The 20,116-nt window shown below is 40.9% G+C and overlaps 1 protein-coding gene across 1 annotated transcript; it reads left to right on the plus strand.

Annotated features, from left to right (window-relative positions):
- Positions 1-960: 960 nt before the first annotated feature.
- Positions 961-18,498, plus strand: LOC143041467 (uncharacterized). The gene is made up of 7 exons (XM_076213365.1): positions 961-1,096; positions 3,245-3,463; positions 8,634-9,381; positions 12,316-12,418; positions 12,797-12,950; positions 15,521-15,637; positions 16,806-18,498. Exons 2-7 carry the CDS (start codon positions 3,274-3,276, stop codon positions 17,060-17,062), a joined length of 1,569 nt encoding a protein of 522 aa, XP_076069480.1. The 5' UTR covers positions 961-1,096; positions 3,245-3,273; the 3' UTR covers positions 17,063-18,498.
- Positions 18,499-20,116: the final 1,618 nt, after the last annotated feature.

Consider the following 20,116-nt stretch of genomic DNA (forward strand, 5'->3'; position numbering starts at 1 on the left):
AAGCGATGTGGGCAGAACTGGGGGCGTTCCTCGGTGCGTTCCACTATAGTTTGGCCGCGGCTAGTGTTCCCAAACTATTAAAGCTTAAGAGACAGGTTCATGCCGAAATAAAAGTCCGGTAGGCCACATACTATAATAAAGAAAAAAATCGTAGGTCACATACTCGGTCAACACCTTAGTTTGGGAACGCTAACCGCAGCCAAACTAAAGCGGAACGCACCGAGGAACGCGCCGAGCTCTGGATGCAGGTTGCTTCCACTATTTTCCTTTTCTTTTTCGCTAGTTCTTTGTGGAACACCTCTACCCTATTCCAATTTGGTTGCTGACTACATTGGTCCAAATGAACCACTAGCGAGTCGGAGGTTCGGTAAGATCTGACGCCATATGTCATATGTCCGTAGCTCTACTGATATGTCTCTCCATGATAACCTAACGGGCAACCCCCACGTGGTATATTGTAGACCGCGCTTTTCTCTATTTCTCTTGCTTATTTTCTTATTCTTTCTCCTGGCAATCTCTCCTAATCAAGAAGAAGAACATGGAAAAATAAATAAAAGCGCTAGGGGGAGGGGGGTCATGGTGGAGCAGCATTCGTTGAATCCCGTCTCCTGTTCTCTAATCATTTATCCTACCTACCCCTCCCATCTTTAATCATGAGATATCTTCTGCCAACGCAATCTTTCCCCTCCAATAACCTGAATACTGTAATCATATCACCACTTTCTCTTCGATCCTAAAGAGTTGGCAGACCCAATCTGGGTAACTGTAGTCATTTCTTATTCCTTATTTTTAAATGATGATGAAACAGTGAATCCAACCTATTTTTCTATAAATGTTGTAAAGTTATTTGTGATTGAATTTGTTTATCATATATTCATTCCCTGTAATGTATATTGTGATCGTGAAAAACAGATCTCTGATTGATTTATATCTTTTGTTTACTTGTTCACGAATGTTTTGTTGACATTGTAAGGATTACACATGTGTCGCATTAAAGCGAACACTCGATACGAGTATCTATAACTTTTCTAACAGGAACATCCGTTGGTATGCAATAGATCTGGAGCTTACTCACTATAAACCGTCAATGACTAAGGTAATATTAGCCAGAAAGTGCTACTCGTCCTTGTCCTGGCCGTTTGAAATATTACCTACAAATATTTTATTTCCCAACCAATGTCACAATGTGGTCTTAGTCTTACACTTTACAGATTGATTTGGCAAGTTGGTTGGGTATGCATGAATGATGAATGCAAAAGTGATTTTCAGCAGAAACAAATGTTACTCAAAAAAGTACATTAAAAACGCAAGGAAAATATGAATTCTACCTTCAAAGGAAAACGGTTGTCTGGTAAAAGACCTAACTCGCGGCGTAAGAAGTCTCTTCCACTTTTCCTTAGTAAATTATTAATTATTGTCTAATCTACCATCCACCTGTACTAGTACCACAACTTGGTCAGTGAAAGCATTCATTCTGATTGTTTATTGATAGGTGATATTCAACATTGTAAATAATCATGAAATTTATTATTTAGTGGTTTGGTATATCACAATTTCACATGAAACTGAACTTCACTAATCTTAAAAAATTTATATTTTAGGAAGAGGAAATGAGTAAAACAAGTGGTTTCTGATGTAAGTGAATGCTCTATAAGTATATTCCTTCAAATGACAACCATATGATATTAGGCACAACCTAACTTATTCTAGATTAGCTGGAAGGGAGGGGAAAGTGGTTGTGTGTTACATAGCCTAAAAAAGTGAAATTGAAAAAGATTAAATCTAACCCAGGTTTGATCAATAAGGAAAAGAAATTACAAGACCCCATTTATGTTGATATTTTCCTTTACACAACAATTAGGTAAATATATTAATACAACTCAGGTAATACTTCAATCTTTTATTTCCATGGTGATCTATCAGTGTGAGGGCCTGAGGACTATTACTTACTGTCATGGGACTATAGGCTTGCAGTTAGTGAAATTCTGGCAGCTATTATCAATACACTTGCCAGCCAGCTCAGCCCATCACCAACTCAGTCCATCAGCTGCTTGATACACCATCTTTGTTTTGATAGATGCAGAGGTCGAAGAAATTAAAGTATGATAAATTCATCTATTCTAACCTAACCCACCTAACTTAACCATGATAGACTTGGTCCAATAGATGGACCAAGTTGGCAATAGTCCGAGTTGACCCTACTCCATCAATACTATTTAAGACTTCTGATTTACCATTCATGGCTGTTTTTCTCCAACTTCAGTCCTGTACTCTTAAATTGCTTTCAATTCTTACATTACTCCATCCATACACAAATTGAACAGCTGTAGATATTAAGCACCCATCTTAAATCAACATACCACGAGACATCACACTTGTTTTACTGCCCATGAAGATAAACTTCATTGGCTGCAAATTATCTCCCTGAACTCCATACATTCTCATAGTCCTCCACACATGTCTCTTATGTACTTTGTCATACACCTTATGTAGAACTACAGAATAATTGTACAATTGCTTCTCTTACTCACATGTTTTCTCACAAAACTGGCATTAAGTACATATCTTGATCAACAGTACACTGATGGCATAAATAGAATTGTGCTGGTCTCGCATTTGCTTAGTTGTGGGACTTGAATCCCGCAATTCTCACCAATTCTCAGCAGTGGCTGTTACCTGCCCCAATAATCCAAGTGCATAAAGCAAAGGTGATAGCTTTGGCCACAGCCATGCATCTTCTGGTGTAGGTTCCTCACCTTCTTGATCTATACAACACCTTCCTTTTTGAAAATGTCATTCCTCTCCCATCATCCATTTTTATCTGATTTTCCTCTCTATTATGATTCTGTCATACACCTTACTTGAAATGCTCTTGTCACTTAGAAGGTGGATGAGCTAAGTCAGAATGATAGGAAAAGGTAGACTGGGAACGAGGTTAGATGGGTGAGGTAGATGATGGTGCCAGGTCAACCCTGATGGGGAGGAGTTACATACACACAATTAGATAGTGTTTAGATAATGAATATTTTGCTGGAACCTTCTACATGATGTCATACTTTATAGGTTTTGTTCTAGAAGATGCTTTACTAATTTACAGCCATTTTTCAATTGAAGACCCATATAATCAAAGTCAGGCCCATCCTTCTTAATAAAATTAAGTACAATAGAATTAAATAAGGTATCCACCATTGAAGGTGGTTAACATTTTACTTTAGTTTCTTGTAACACTTATTTCTATTTTCAGAGACAAAGCACCTGTTGAACTTGATCAAAATGGGTTCTCATCGATTGTTTGTTGGAGGGATTAATCCAACTGTTTCACAAGAAAAATTTGAGTCTTTCATACGAAAGCAAGTGAATGTGGATAACTTTACACTAAAGGAGAAGAAGGACCCAGAAGGTGTAGTTTTATCCAAATTTGCTCACATCAATGTTTTCGCAAATCCAAGGGAACTCAGTGATTGTAAGTTTCTCAACTTTTTAATGCTTATGATGTGTTGAAAATTATAGATACTTTTTGTGTGAATTAAGTGAATTCAGAAATTGTTTTTTTTAAAGAAAAAACTATGTGTACAGAAACAAGATAGGTTTAGAACTAGTAAGCACAAGATTAGGACAACAGACAGAAAAATGATGAAATGCCTGAGAAGTAAGATGGGGGTTACTTGGCTGGATGGAGTGAGAAATGAGGAGGTGAGGAGAACAGGGGTGGAAAGGGAGTTGGGAGATAGGGTTGATGAAAGAGTATTAGGATAGATTGGTCACAAGGAAAGAATGAGTGAAGAAAGATTAGTAAAAGAGGTGTGGAAGGAGTGAACATGAGGGGGCATCCTAGGATGAGGTGGATGGATGGGGTAAAAGGGGCATTGGGAAAGAGGGGAATGTCTGTTGAGGAAGGACGGGAGAGGACAGACGATAAAGGTGAGTGGAAGATGGTTGTTTATGGATGATGTTGTGATGCATGGAAGGGAGTGGGTAGTAGGGGATGGGGGGGTGAGGGAGTATGTATGAGAAATGAATTGACACAGCCAGAAGAGATTTCTCCCCATTTTCTTTTCTGCATGAGGGGACGGAGAGGGGGGGTTGCCAAATTAATGAAGCAGCCTTGCTGTGGATGTGCTATGTCTTGCAACACTGCTTCTGACCCAGGTCAGTGGACAAGATGCAGGAATGACCCATCATCCAGGAGGTACCAAGATAAGAGGGTAGAGGGGAGTGGAGTATGTAGGGAATGGAATAGTTGGGAGTGGTTTCTATGCCTTGTCTTTTGGCTACCTCCTGTGTAAGGGGGAAAAAGCCTTTGGTATGTGTATGTATAGAGGATTTAGGGAGAATATCAATGTAATAGTACTGGGAGACCTTAATGCTAGGGTAGGAAATGATCCAATTGATGGAGTGGTTGGGAAATGTGGAGTTCCAGGAAAGAATCGTAGTGGAGAGTTGATGGTGGAAATGTGTCTAGAAAGAGAGTTGATGATAGCAAATACAGTGTTTTGGAAGAAAGTCAAGCATAAGTACACATGGGAGAGGGTGGTAGATAGAGCGTTAATGGACTATGTAGTGGTAAATAGGATTATGATAGGAAGAGTTAAGGATGTACATGTGCTAAGGGGAGAGGGTGGGGGAATATCAGATCATATTTTGGTGGAAGGTAAGTTGAGAGTGGAAGATAGATGGAGGAAGAGGAAAGGGACAAAAGGTAGGGAGGTGCTTAGAGTGAACTCTTTAAATGAAAAGGAAAAGGAGAAGGAGTACAAGAAGAAGCTGAGGGAGGAGTGGGAAGGAGTGAAGGATAGATTAGAGCTAGGTGTGGAGGAGGAATGGGGATGGTTCAAGGAGGGAGTCATAAAGTGTGCAAAGATGGTGAGTGTAACAAGAAGGACAGGAGGAAATAGAAGGAAGGGTAGTGAATGGTGGGATGAGGAAACAAAGAAGGTTGTAGAAGAGAAGAAGCGAGCTTTCACAGATTGGTTACAAAGTAGGATGAGGGAGTCATATGAGAGGTACAAAGAAAAGAAAAGAGAAGTAAAGTAAAAGGTATAGGAGACAAAGAGGAGAGCAGATGTGAAATGGGGTTAGAGTATGACAGAAAATTTTGAAAGTAATAAAAAGATGTTTTGGAAAGAAATTAAGAGAGGAAGAGGAGGCGAATCAAGTAGAGAAGAAAAGGTAAAAGGTGCAGATGGAGAGATGATAATGGAAGAGATGGCAGTAAGAGGAAGATGGGCAGAATATTTTAGGGAGTTGCTAAATGTGAAGGAGGATAGGGAGGGAAAGATAGGTACAGTGGGAAATGCTAAGAAAATGAGAGTGATGAGTGAGGAAAATGGAGGAGAAATAAGGAAGGATGAAGTGAAGGCAGTTGTTAAGATGATGAAAGCAGGTGAGGCACATGGTCTGGATGGATGCCATGCAGAATGTCTAAAAAAAGGAGGTACAATGATGGTGGACTGGCTGGTGAGGTTATTCAATGTTTGCTGGAGAGAGGGTAGAGTGCCGAAGGACTGGAAGAGTGCCTGTATAGTTCCATTTTACAAAGGAAAAGGGGACAAGTGTGAATGTAGTAGTTTCAGAGGGATTAGCTTGTTAAGTGTAGTTGGGAAGGCTTATGGGAGGATCTTGATTGAGAGGATTAGGAGAGGAACAGAGGGAGTAATTGGTGAGGAACAGTGTGGATTTAGGACAGGTAGAGGTTGTGTAGATCAGATCTTTGTGGTAAGACAGATATGTGAGAAAGCTATAGGAAAGGGGAAGGATGTTTTTTGGGCCTTTGTGGACCTGGGTAGACAGAAAGGCACTGTGGGAGGTTTTGCGGATATACGGGATAGGAGGAAAGCTTCTAGGAGCTGTCAAGAGTTTTTATGAGAGTAGTAGAGCTTGTGTCAGGATTAGAAATGGAGAGAGTGAGTGGTTCGAGGTAAAGGTGGGGCTTCGTCAGGGATGCGTTATGTCGCCGTGGCTGTTCAACTTATACATGGATGGGGTAGTGCGAGAGGTAAATGCAAGGGTAGAGGGTCAGGGATTGGAGATGATTAAAGAAAATGGAGAAAAGTGGGAGGTGAGCCAGCTGTTGTTTGCGGACAACACTGCACTTGTGGCAGGATCGGAGGAGGGATTGAGGAAGTTAGTGATAGAGTTTGGGAGAGTGTGTGATAGAAGAAAGCTGAAGATAAATGTGGGTAAATGTAAGATAATGAGATGTACAAGGGGTGAAGGTGGCAGTAGACTGGAAGTGAGCATTAAGGGAGAGCGACTGGAGGAAGTGGATAATTTTAGATACTTGGGTGCAAATGTGGCAGGAAAAGGTAGAGTGAAGGTGGAGGTAGAATGTAGATTGAGAGAAGCGAGTAAATGCCTTGGTGGATTAAAAAGTGTAATGAGGAATAGACATTTGGGAATGGATGCTAAGAGGAGACTGTATGAAGGAGTGATTGTGCCAACAGCACTGTATGGGGCAGAAACATGGAACATAAGAGAAGAAGAGAGAAGGAGTTTGAATGTGTTTGAGATGAGGTGTCTGAGAAGTATGATGGGGGTTACTAGGCTGGATAGAGTAAGAAATGAGGAGGTGAGGAGGAGAACAGGGGTGGAAAGGGGGTTGGGAGATAGAGTTGATGAAAGAATATTAGGATGGTTTGGACACAGAAAGAATGAGTGAAGAAAGACTAGTAAAAGAGGTATGGAAGGCAGATGTGGAGGGAGTGAACATGAAGGGACATTCTAGGATGAGTTGGATGGATGGGTTAAAGGGGGCTTTGGGGAAGAGGGGAATGTCTGTTGAGGAAGGACTGGAGAGGACAGAAGACGGGTGAATGGAGAATGGTTGTATATGAATGATGTTGTGATGCATGAGGTGGAATGGGCGGGGGGATGGGGGGTGAGGTATTATGTGTGAGCAAAATTTGATGTAGCCCGAAGGGTTTTCTCCCCGTCTTCTCCTTTATGCATGGGGGGACGGAGAGGGTGGGTCGCCGATTTAATGAAGCGGCCTTGCTGTGGATGTGCTGTGTCTTGCGACACTGCTTCTGACCCAGGGCAGTGGACAAGGTGCAGGGATGACCCGTCATCCAGGAGGTGCTAAGATGAGAGGGAGGGTGGAGGGGTGTGGAGTGTATTGAGGGATGGAATGGGTGGGAATGATTTTATGCCTTTTCCTTTTTGGCTACCTCCCTTGTAAGGGGGAAAAAGCCTTGGTATATGTATGTATTATTAGGTGAGGAACAGTGTGGGTTTAGGACAGGTAGAGGTTGTGTGGATCAGATTTTTGTGGTTAGACAGATGTGTGAAAGCGTTAGGAAAAGGTAAGGATGTTTTTTGTGCCTTTATGGATTTGGAAAAGGCTTATGACAGGGTAGACAGGAAGGCACTGTGGGAGGTATTGCAGATATATGGGATAAGAGGAAAGCTGTTAAGAGCAGTCAGTAGTTTTTACAAGAATAGTAGAGCTTGTGTTAGAATCAGAAATGGAAAGAGTGGCTTGAGGTAAAGGTGGGACTTTGCCAGGGATGTGTTACGTTACCTTGGCTGTTCAATTTATACATGGATAGGGTGGTGTGAGAGGTAAATGCAAGAGTAATGGGTTGGGGATTGGAGATGGTTAAAGGAAATGGAGAAAAATGGGAGGTAAGCCAGTTGTTTGCTGATGACTCTGCACTTGTAGCAGGATCAGAGGAGGGACTGAGGAAGTTAAAGACAGTTTGGGAAGGTGTGCAAAAGAAGTTGAAGAAAAATGTGGGTAAAAGTAAGGTGATGAGATGTACAAGGGGAGAAAATGGCAGCAGATTGGAAGGGAGTATGAAGGGAGAGAGACTGGAAGAAGTGGATAGTTTTAGATACTTAGGTGCAAATGTGGCTGGAAAGGGAGGCGTGGAGGCGGAGGTAGAATGTTGAATGGTTGTATATGGATGATGCTGTGATGCATGAGGAGGAGTGGGTGGGGGATGGGGGTTGAGGGTATGAGTGAAAAAATAATTTGACTCAGCCTGAAAGTATTTCTCCCCATCTTCTCTTTTTCTGCATGAGGGGAAGGAGAGGGTGGGTCACCGATTTAATGAAACAGCCTTACTGTGAACGTGCTGTGTCTTGCGACAATGCTTCTGACCCAGGGCAGTGGGCGAGATGCAGGGATGATCCGTCATCCAGGAGGTGCCAAGATAAGAGGGAGGTAATGGGGTGAATGGGAGTGGAGTATGTGGGGATAGAATGGGTGGGAGTGGATTTTATGCCTTTGTTTTTTGGCTACCTCCTTTGTTAGAGGGAAAGTGCCTTTGGTATATGTATGTATAATTTAATCATTTTTAATAGGTGGAAGTGGATTTATGCCTTTGACTTAGGCTATCTCCCATGTAAGAAGGGAAAAGCCCTTGGTATGTGTATGAATTACTATTAACTCCAAATGAATGAAGAATTCAAATCTACTATCTACTGTCCACAAATTTGTTGATGATTGAAGTGATTATTTGCTATTCAGCACAGCTTAGCATCATCAGCAAATTTGGAGACAGTAGATTTAAATCCTTCATCCATGGAAAAGTTTGAAGGTAAAGTATAAATTGGAAGAAAAAATATGAATTTACTTATTCCTCTGGAATTTAAGTGTTATTTGAAAGATAAATTCCTATTTATTTTTACAGATGTGTGGTCTCTTAATGGGAAAGTGTGGAAAGGCTCAAAATTGCGAGTTGAAGTCGCAAAAGAAAGTTTCATGGAACGCTTGCAAAGAGAAAGAGAAGAGGCTGCAAGGGACAAGAAGAATTCACAAAAATCTGCCACCACAGAAGGAACAGATCTTTCTTCTGCAGATATCAGGGGAAAGCCATTTGTTTCAAGCAGCCATGAACAGATGCAAAAAAAGAGTGTTATCAGTGAGAAGCTAGCGAGCCCAAAGAAAAGGAAAAAGACAGATATTACCAGAACAGAATTTCAAGAGGACAGTATTCAGTCAGAAAAAAAGCAGGGTGTTCCAGTATTTAAGGGTATTTCACAGGTTACTAATGGAACAGGGGATGATAAGGAAGATAGATTATCTTCGGATGAATCAAGTGACTTGGACCATGGAGTTTTGCAGCCAAAAAAGAAAAGGTTAAAGAATGGAGGAAGAAAAGAAGAAGACCAGATGTTACAGTCTTTCAAGAAATTCAGTTCTGTGTGGGCAGACTCAGATGCTGAGGAAGAGGATAATGAGGATGATGAGGATTTAGAAGAGACCAAAAGAAGACCACAAGAGATTCATGATACTAATGCAGAAGGTATGAACGAAGATGTAGATTCTTGTGCTGGTGGTTTTTATAATGCTGAAGAGAGTGTAAGGGATGAGTGCAACAATCAACTGGAAATTCTGTCTTCAATTCTTGGAACCCAAAAGCCTATACAGCTTTCTCAGTAAGTTTAATAGAATTTTTTCCTTCCAATTATATCTATATAGGGTCTGAAACAAGGCAAGTTGTGTTGGTATTGTTTCAGTGTTGGGATGTGACTCAGAAGTTAGAGTGACTTATGTGTCCAAGGAGTGTGTCTGATCTGATCTATATATAAAATATATATATATATATATATATATATGAGCATTTGCCTTAGTGGGGAATTGTTTGGTCTGTTGTGTGTGTATAAGTATATATATGTGTATGTATATGTATATATTTTTCACATCTGCAAAGAGGAGAGCAGATGTGAAGTGGGGTAAGAGTATGACAGAAATTTTTTAAAGTAATAAAAAGATGTTTTGGAAAGAAATTAAGAGAGGAAGAGGAGACAAATCAAGTAGAGAAGAAAAGGTAAAAGGTGCAGATGGAGAGATGATAATGGAAGAGGAGGCAGTAGGGGGAAGATGGGCAGAATATTTTAGGGAGTTGCTAAATGTGAAGGAGGATAGGGAGGGAAAGATAGTTGCAGTGGGAAATGTTAAGAAAATGAGAGTGATGAGTGAGGAAAATGGAGGAGAAATAAGGAAGGATGAAGTGAAGGCAGTTGTTAAGATGATGAAAGCAGGTAAGGCACCTGGTCTGGATGGATGCCATGCAGAATGTCTAAAAAAAGGAGGTACAATGATGGTGGACTGGCTGGTGAGGTTATTTAATGTTTGCTGGAGAGAGGGTAGAGTGCCGGAGGACTGGAGGAGTGCCTGTATAGTTCCACTTTACAAAGGAAAAGGGGACAAGTGTGAATGTAGTAGTTTCAGAGGGATTAGCTTGTTAACCCCTTCCATACGGTGCCGCACATGTAGGCGTCATGAGGAGCAAGTGGATTCGCGACGCTGCCATATCGGCGTCTTGATTATATTTATTGTAGTCGCCCCTGTGTTTTTACATTCTCCCTAATCTGCTCTTAATCCCATTCTCTGTGGTTTTCAAAATTCACGGGTGAAAGAGAGAACGATCGATATAAGCCGTGACTATATTTTATGATGCGAGTATTATTACGACACGTCGTACGGCTGGCATTGGCTGCCGCCCGCGAGATTTAAGTCCCGTATTGAAGTGGTTAAGTGTAGTTGGGAAGGCTTATGGGAGGATCTTGATTGAGAGGGTTAGGAGAGGAACAGTGTAGATTTAGGACGGGTAGAGGTTGTGTAGATCAGATCTTTGTGGTAAGACAAATATGTGAGAAAGCTATAGGAAAGGGGAAGGATGTTTTTTGGGCTTTTATGGATCTGGAAAAGGCTTACGATAGGGTAGACAGAAAGGCACTGTGGGAGGTTATGCAGATATATGGGATAGGAGGAAAGCTTCTAGGAGCTATCAAGAGTTTTTATGAGAGTAGTAGAGCTTGTGTCAGGATTAGAAATGGAGAGAGTGAGTGGTTCGAGGTAAAGGTGGGTCTTCGTCAGGGATGCGTTATGTCACCCTGGCTGTTCAACTTATACATGGTAGTGCGAGAGGTAAATGCAAGAGTAGTGGGTCAGGGATTGGAGATGGTTAAAGAAAATGGAGAAAAGTGGGAGGTGAGCCAGCTGTTGTTTGCTGACGACACTGCACTTGTGGCAGGATCAGAGGAGGGACTGAGGAAGTTGGTGACAGAGTTTGGAAGAGTATGTGATAGAAGAAAGCTAAAGATAAATGTGGGTAAAAGTAAGGTGATGAGATGTACAAGGGGTGAAAGTGGCAGTAGACTGAAAGTGAGCATTAAGGGAGAGCAACTGGAGGAAGTGGATAGTTTTAGATACTTGGGTGTAAATGTGGCAGGAAAAGGTGGAGTGAAGGTGGAGGTAGAATGTAGATTGAGAGAAGAGAGTAAATGCCTTGGTGGATTGAAGAGTGTAATGAGGAATAGACATTTGGGAATGGATGCTAAGAGGAGACTGTATGAAGGAGTGATTGTGCCAACAGCACTGTATGGGGCAGAAACATGAAACATAAGAGAGGAAGAGAGAAGGAATTTGAATGTATTTGAGATGAGGTGTCTGAGAAGTATGATGGGGGTTACTAGGCTAGATAGAGTGAGAAATGAGGAGGTGAGGAGGAGAACAGGGGTGGAAAGGGAGTTGGGAGATAGGGTTGATGAAAGAGTATTAGGATGGTTTGGACACATGGAAAGAATGAGTGAAGAAAGACTAGTAAAAGAGGTATGGAAGGCAGATGTGGAGGGAGTGAACATGAGGGGACGTCCTAGGATGAGGTGGATGGATGGGGTGAAGGGGGCTTTGGGGAAGAGGGGAATGTCTGTTGAGGAAGGATGGGAGAGGACAGAAGACAGGGGTGAATGGAGAATGGTTGTATATGGATGATGTTGTGATGCATGAGGTGGAATGGGCAGGGGGATGGGGGGTGAGGTAGTATGTGTGAGCAAAATTTGACGCAGGCCGAAGGGATTTCTCCCCGTCTTCTCCTTTTATGCATGGGTGGACGGAGAGTGGGGGTTGCCGATTTAATGAAGTGGCCTTGCTGTGGATGTGCTGTGTCTTGTGACACTGCTTCTGACCCAGGGCAGTGGACAAGGTGCAGGGATGACCCGTCATCCAGGAGGTGCTAAGATAAGAGGGAGGGAGGGTGGAGGGTTGTGGAGTGTATTCAGGGATGGAATGGGTGGGAATGATTTTATGCCTTTTCCTTTTTGGCTACCTCCCTTGTAAGGGGGAAAAAGCCTTGGTATATGTATGTATATGATGTGTACTTACATTTTCCAGTGGAACCTAAACTTAACCCTAAGGAATTAAATACATTTAAGCAATATTTGCAAGTGTTCCTCAGTTATAGATTGCAATGGATATAAACTATATAAAACAGAGTACAGAGGCCCACACTTCATCTTCTATTGAATCTTAATTATTAAAAAGTTTGAACATTTTCATCAACGAAACTTTATGTTTATACTCCAAAGAAATCGGAGACCAACACAGATGACGAGATATGACCCAACTGTTGCTGATCATCAGAAGTATGAAGTAAATGAAGTAAAAAGGAAATCAAAAGAGGAAAAGAAGGTAAGTGTTTGTTTGAGGTTGTACAGGAAGCAAATGTAAGGGTGAAGGACAGGGACTGGAGATGATTAGTGAGTTAGCGGTTAGTGGTAGGAGTTTTCCCAGACCCTCTTATGCCTTAACATCTTGTAGGATGAACATACGGTGAGCGGGATCCCAAGTCCCATCATGAGAATCATGGTGGTAGACTTCTTTTCTCCCCTACCACAGGGGATAAGAAGAGGTAGTCATAGAACTGGTAAAGGACTGTTTCATGGGAAAAGCATTGAAGAGGAGCAGTATTAGTACAATAATATGAATGAAAAGGACAAAGGTTCTGCATCATTGAATCAACCCTCTTGAATACAGTGTATTTCTTTTAATAACTGGTTCTTTCTTTAGCAAGATGAGAAGAAAATATCACAGGATTCCCAAGATTGTCCAACCAAAACGGAGAAAAAGAAGCCATCCGTCATGGTGTCAGAAACGCTGAACTTTAAAGAAAAGAGTGAAGGATTCAGTCTTCTGGCCCAATTTGCTCAGAAAAGAGAAGAAGGTATGGCTCTTTTTTTTACTCTCTTGTTCTTTCTCTCATTCTCTTTCTCTGTCTCCCCCTCTCTGTTTCTCTCTCTTTCCTTTCAGTATGGGGTATTGTTATGTAATTATTAAACAGCAAATTGAAAAAAATAATAACTATTATATTTAATTACCATGGTTGGAAGCTTATTCCAATCATGATTGATGCAGATGGTAAAATTGTTTCTTCTTAATTCTAGGTTAAATGTGCATCATGACACTTGAAACTATTATTTCTTTTCCAGTTTTTAGTGTGGAAAAACTTTCAGTTTTGATGTTATCATTTCCCTTTAAAATCTTGAAGGCTTTGTATATATTCTACTGTAATTTTTAGTCAGGCAGATGTGGGTGGAGTGAACATAAGGGGATGACTGACGATGAGATGGATATATGGGATGAAAGGGGCATTAAGTAAGGGGAATGTCTGTTGAGCAAGGAAGGGAGAAGGCAGGAGATTAGGGGTGAGTGGAGAATGGCTGTGTATAGATGATACTGTGATGCAAAGATGGGAGGGAGAGGAGTGGTGATGTGTGAATAATATTTTGATGTATTACAAAGGGATTTCTCCCAATCTTCTCTTTTTCTGCATGAATGGATGGAGTGGGGGGTCGCCAATTAAGTGAAGTGGCCTTGCTCTGGATGTACTGTGTCTTGCTGCATTGCTTCTGACCGAGGGCAGTGGGTGGGATACAGGGATGATCCATCATCTATGAGGAGCTAAGTTGAGAGGGAAGAAAGGTTGGTGGATGAGAGTGGAATGGGTGGGAGTGGGCACATACCTTGTAACTTGGCTACCTCCCTTGTAAGAGGGAAAAAGCCCTTGGTATATAGGTAGTATTTATAATCATGATAATGTTCATAAAATGCTTTTGTAAGTTGTGATCGACTTACAACCACAATCGATTCCAACTAATATGGTTGTAAGTCAACTTGTGCTAAAATTAGCGTAACGAAATTATAATCATCTTTAAGTCGTATTTTATCAATATTTTCTTTGTTCATCATTGTAACAACCATTGTATCACCACTGTCTTACTACTGGTTGTTTAGATAATGAGTTTTCCAATCTTTTTACCTTTCTTTAGTAAGGGTGCACCGGATAGTAAATTTTGCTATCCAGCCAGATATGCTGGATAGTTGAAAAATTATCAAGCCAGATACTGGATAATAAAAAGAAAATATATTTTCCAAGTGTACAGTGAAGTTGTCTTTCACTAATGTACCTATATGCTACTGCAACTTGTATCATATTACATGGTTACTTAGGAATACCTCTTCATAATCATGTTAAAGCATTGCATTCTAAAGAATACAATTCAGCCAAGAAAAAAAGCAAGCAGGGCCCAGCCTCACTGACAAGCCCCTCAACATCAAACAAACATGTACTTCCTAGATCTGCTCCAGCCAAAGAAAGGAAGACAGCTCAGTTAAAAAGGCAGTTATCAATAAAGAAAACATTTGAAACAAAGAAGCTGTGGGATATAAATGGTGCATGCACTAAACCAGTTCATAAGAAACTTATGATAATGATGGCTCTAGATAATCAGCCATTCAGCCGAAGATATTTTGCTGAGTGTACCCTTCCCGAACTTTATAATGAAAGAAAAAAGGTCATAACAGCTGCAATCGCAAATGCTGATTTTTTTATTCACATCTGACATATGGACATGTTCCTCCTCCCATAAAACCTCTATTTCCCTCTTAGTGCACAGGATAATCCCTGATTTTCAACACAGATGCATTCCTCTCATTTCCCTGTCTCTCACACAAGAGAAAATGTTGTTGGAGGTGAAATGTCAGAGAAGTATGGTAGGGGTTACAAGGTTGGATAGAGTGAGAAATGAGAGGTGAGGAGAAGAGCAGATGTGGAAAAGGAGATGGTAGATAGGGTTGATGAAAGAGCATTGGGATGGTTTAGACATGTGGAAAGAATGGGTGAAGAAAGATTAATACAAGAGATGTGGAAGGCAGAGGTGGATGGAGTGAATATTGGGGGATGACCAAGGATGAGATGGATAGAAGGGGTAAAAGGGGCGTTGAGTGAGGGGAATGTCTGTTGAGCAAGGAAAGGAGAGGGCAGAAGATAGGGATGAGTGAGAAGGGCTGTGTATAGATACTGTGATGCAAGGAAGGTAGGGGTTAGGGAGTGGTTATGTGTGAACGATATTTTGACGCAGCCCAAAGGGATTTCTCCCCACCTCTTTTTCTGCATGAAGTGATGGTCGCCAATTAAGTGAAGTGGCCTTGCTGTGGATGTGCTTTGTCTTGCTTTGTTGCTTCTGACCCAGGGCAGTGGGTGGGATACAGGGATGACCTATCGTCCATGAGGCGCTAAGATGAGAGAGAAGAAAGGTTGGTGGAATGAGTGAGAATAAAAAGGGTGGTAGTGAGTATAAGCCTTTTGACTTCGGCTACCTCCCTGGTTAAGGGGAACAAGCTTAGTATATAGGTAGTTAGATATGATGAACATTACTTTCCTGATTCAGTACTTTACTGTATATAAGTTTTATAATTTTCTTCATATAATTTGATTATTTTAATGTTTAACAGAGGGTAAAGAACTTGAAGTACGGAAAGAAGTGCCAACACAAGAAATTGTAAGTGTATCAAAACCACGAATTAAAACTTCCAACTTCTTTGTTGATCCATCCGGACAATTTATTAAAGGTAAGTGATGATTTATGCTCTAATTATATGTGTACATGTGTGTACAGTATTGTATTCAGGGATATTTATTGTATGATGAAATAGTCAGTAATTTAGGGAGTGTTTTTGGGGTGTCCCTACAGACCAGAACCACACATATTCATTTAGGTAAGAGTGAAAATCTTAGTCAATCTGTCTAATGCTGTAGGTCTCTTTCACAGGAGAACCATGGTTCTCACTTAATTGTCCACAGTCTCCAGACAGGTTCATAGGTCACTGTAGGAAGAAATATTATAAGAACATAAGAAAGGAGATCGCAAGATACCATAAGGCCAACACTAGAGAGTTCCATGTCCATTACCACCTACCCTCCCCATCCACAAAGTTATCTAACCTTCTCTGAAAACAACTAATGGTTTCACTGCTCATTACATGGTTACTAAGTCTATTCTATTTGTTGACCACTCTATTGGTAAACGAGTTCTTGCCTATTTCCTTCTTAAATCTAAATTTGTCCAATTTAAATCCATTACTGTGAGTCCTGCGCTGTTGTCTTACTATGATGACCTTGTCATCATCACCCTTATTAAAGCCCTTGATCCACTTGAACACCTCTATAAGATCAACACACACTCTGTGTCTTTCTAGAGTGTAAATTAAGGTGCCAAAACCTGTCCTTATAAGGAAAATATATGTGCCCATGTATCATTTTGGTGATTCTCTGTACAGATTCTAGTGAATTTATATCTATTCTAACTGTACTGCATGGTCAAGGATGGGTCTAACTGATGCTAGAGTTTTATAACTACCTCTGCACTTTTATGTTGTGTAGGGATTGTTAATCTGGGGCAGTGTAGTATGAGTTGGTTAGAGTCCTCTGTGTAATGGTTGCCTATAGGGCAGTTAGATTCCATGGCTGGGTCTATTGTCTTATGAGCTGGATGGTGTCCTAAATGTGTGCTAGTGTGGTTCTTCTTTTTCTTTAAGGGAATGTCTAATGAAGGGTTTAAAGCGTTAGTACCCAGGAATGGGTTGTCCAACACCAATCACTTAAATAAACTTTTGCTGTTTATACAATATGACAAAGGTTTGGTGACTTCAGCCACAGTTAACCACTATCAATTATAAGTTCCTCACCAAGTCTGCACAGTGTTAGGGAGTAAGTAAACTTTTTCATATTATTTTGTAGATGCTGTGTCATGGATGGTCCAGCCTCAGACAGAAGAGTATCTGCAGAGCTTTGCTGAAGTCCAGCCACAGTTGAGAGAGCTGTACAAGACCAGAGTGGCTCGTGTTCTGCGATCAACTAAAGCCACCAGAGGAAAACTGGCCAGAGGAAGGGGAAGGAGTAGAGGCTCAGGGAACAGTCAGAGTAGAGGAGTTTCAAGAAAAACAGAAGAGGGGGGAAGAGGAGGGAGGGGTGGTAATCAAAGAAGTAAGTCATAGAAGGAATATATGTATATGGACAGGACAACAAAAGGGTTTTTGGATTTATACCAATATATATATATATATATATATATATATATATATATCCCATCCATTGGGTACAAGAGGAATGTCTGTCAAGCATAGAATGGAGAAACCAAGAGGCAGGTGAGTGTATAGTGATTGTGAATGAGGATTTGATGTAATTCAAAGGAATTTCTTCTCTGCTCTGTAAATTCTTGAGAGCATGAAGGGGAGGCTTAACACATAATGAAGTGATGGGAGTAAACCAGGCCTGCTGTGGAGGTGTTTTTGTCCTGCTGTTTTTCCTCTGACCTAAGTGATGGGGAAGGGACAAGAATGACCCTTCATCCACATAGAGCTAAGAGGGTAATAACAAGATCCACCAAACCCACCTCAATTGAACATCTGCACGCAGAAAATAAAATCCTTCCTATAAAACAGCACTCAAAAATAATAGGGGCACATTTATATGCTAGAGCCCTAACTACCACCCACCCATCTCATTACATCATAAAAGCACCACCAGCCGAATTGGAAAAAAACAGCAGCAACTTACTACTCAAATATATATAACAACCTGTACAGCACATCACATCCATACACAAAAAAATATATACACACTCAGATTACTAAACAAGCTCAAGACAGACCACCAGACTGAATACTTCAACACCCTACAGATATTAGCTCCACAAAAAAATAAAATAAAATAAAATAGAAAAAATAAATAAATAAATAAAAATATCCCCAGAGAAAGAAGAACTAGACTGGCATGCTTACATTCAGGACACATACTGACAGCTTTTTCCCCCTTACAAGGGAGGTAGCCAAAAAACAAAGGCATAAAATCCACTACCATTCCATCCCCACATGCTCCACTCCCATTTACCCCCGTCCTTCCGGCATTAAAACGATATCAACACAGAGTCTTGGCCACAGATTCAAACTGTCCTAGATGCAACCCACCACACAAGACACAGAACACCTCATTCAACAGTGCCCCACACTAACAGTCTTTATATAGCAACAAAGTATTTCTTCCTTGGGTGACTTATGGGTCCATCTGGAGGCCGTTGCCAGTTACTTGGGAGTTGGGGGTCTCCTGCAAGAAAGACATGGGGGTAATAGACTCATTCACTCAAAGCCCCCTTCACCTTTGCATCCATCCCATTCTCAGTCTTCCTCTAAGTTCACTCCATCCACCTTTGTCTTTCACACTTTTTTGGTAAGCTTTCTTCACACATTCAATTCATATATCCAGAACATCCATGTATTCATTGATCAATCCTCTACCTACAGGTAGGGTATTAATGATGATATTAAATGTAAATATTCCTGTTTGAAAGATGCAGTGACCCACAGCTTGAAATTGTGAATGATGGATATATAATGTGAAATTTCGAAATAAAAATGTACTTTTATTTAAAAAAAAGAATAGTTTAATTTTCCTTTTTTTTTTTAACTTTGTTTAACTTAAGGACAGAAGGTAGGGAGGTACTTAAAGTGAACTGCTTAAATGAGAAAGAAAAGGAGAAGGCATACAAGAAGCTGAGAGAGGAATAAAGGGGAGTGGAGGATAGAGTAGAGCGAGGAGTGGAGAAGGGATGGGGATGGTTTAAGGAGGGAGTTCACTAGTATTAGTACACTGGCACTAGTACAAGTCAATTATTACACTGGTAAAAGTACACTAATACAACAGTACTAGAATACTAGTACCAATACTCTAGTACACTAGTACTAGTACACTAATGTCAGTACATGACTACTAGTACATTATTACACTAGAACTAGTATAATACTAATGAAGTAGTACACTAGTACTATTAGTAGAGTACAAATACACTAATACTAGTAGTTGGGTACTAGTGCACTAGTACAATAGTACCAATACACTAGTATACTGGTACTAATATACTAGTATAATAGTTCTAGTGCACTAGTACATTAGTGTTAGTACTAAGAGACTAGTACATTAATACACTAGTGCTAGTACAAATACTCTAATACACTAGCACCAGTGCTAATACAAGTACAATAGTACTAATACACTACTAATTGTACACTAGTACTAGTGCACGAGTTATAAGACACTAGTGCCAGTACACTATTACTGTTGCGCTGACGGACACGGGATAGCGTGAATCCGAGCACCTGTTGAACTTCTACAGCCGACTAGACAACATATCTGCTATCAAATCTACCAAGTAGATCAGCTCGGCACATCTACCAAACCTTCTGCTCCCTTCGACTAGCAAGCAGCAAGCATGTACACAGACCTCACAGCCAGGCCCAGTCGGACCACTCGCATTGTGCTCCTCGAACACCTGGCATCTCCCAAGGGGATTAGCCAGACCAGTCCATTGTCTAGGAGAAGACCTCACCACAAGCTGCGCTCAGAACGATTGCCTTCATCGCCGGCAATCTTATATTTTTCCACAAATGTCATATAAATACTTCTGTACAAATGTCCACCTATTGTAAATCTCACCACTTCTTTCCTCTACTTTTTCTTTCTATATATAAAACAGACTCCTGTAAATAATCTCCTTCGCTGGTAAAACAGCATATTGTCTAAATAATATCCCATTGGCAACCTTGCCACACTACTTGTATATATGTCCTTTCCATCAATAAAGCCGGGAATCCGGGCACGAAGACAGTTGAGGGCACTCGCTCTGCATATCTCTTTCCCTTGCTCCATATTATTATTATTATTATATACTTAACACCGTCTGGGGTATTGGCTGCTTGTTATTGTGGCAAAGTAGCATGCAGTTGATACTTTAGGGTCTATATGGGGCGCCCCTACGGACCAGAGCCACACATCATTTTGTCTATGATAGAGGAAAACTCTGTTCATAGAGAAATTATGACACTTTTATACTACGACTGTCCCTCCGTTATGCTGTCCCCCAAACCCTTGTTGCTGTCCTGTACCATTTCTCTGAGTATTCTTTTTCTGTGGTGGGGGAAAAGAATACTGCCACCAAGTATTCCCACTTGGATCGTAAGAGGTGAGAAGAAAGGGACGGGGATTGGGACTAGGCA

The sequence above is a fragment of the Oratosquilla oratoria genome, chromosome 31, assembly GCF_046742065.1.
Source record: "Oratosquilla oratoria isolate Oo_2021 chromosome 31, ASM4674206v1, whole genome shotgun sequence".
NCBI classification, from domain to species: domain Eukaryota; kingdom Metazoa; phylum Arthropoda; class Malacostraca; order Stomatopoda; family Squillidae; genus Oratosquilla; species Oratosquilla oratoria.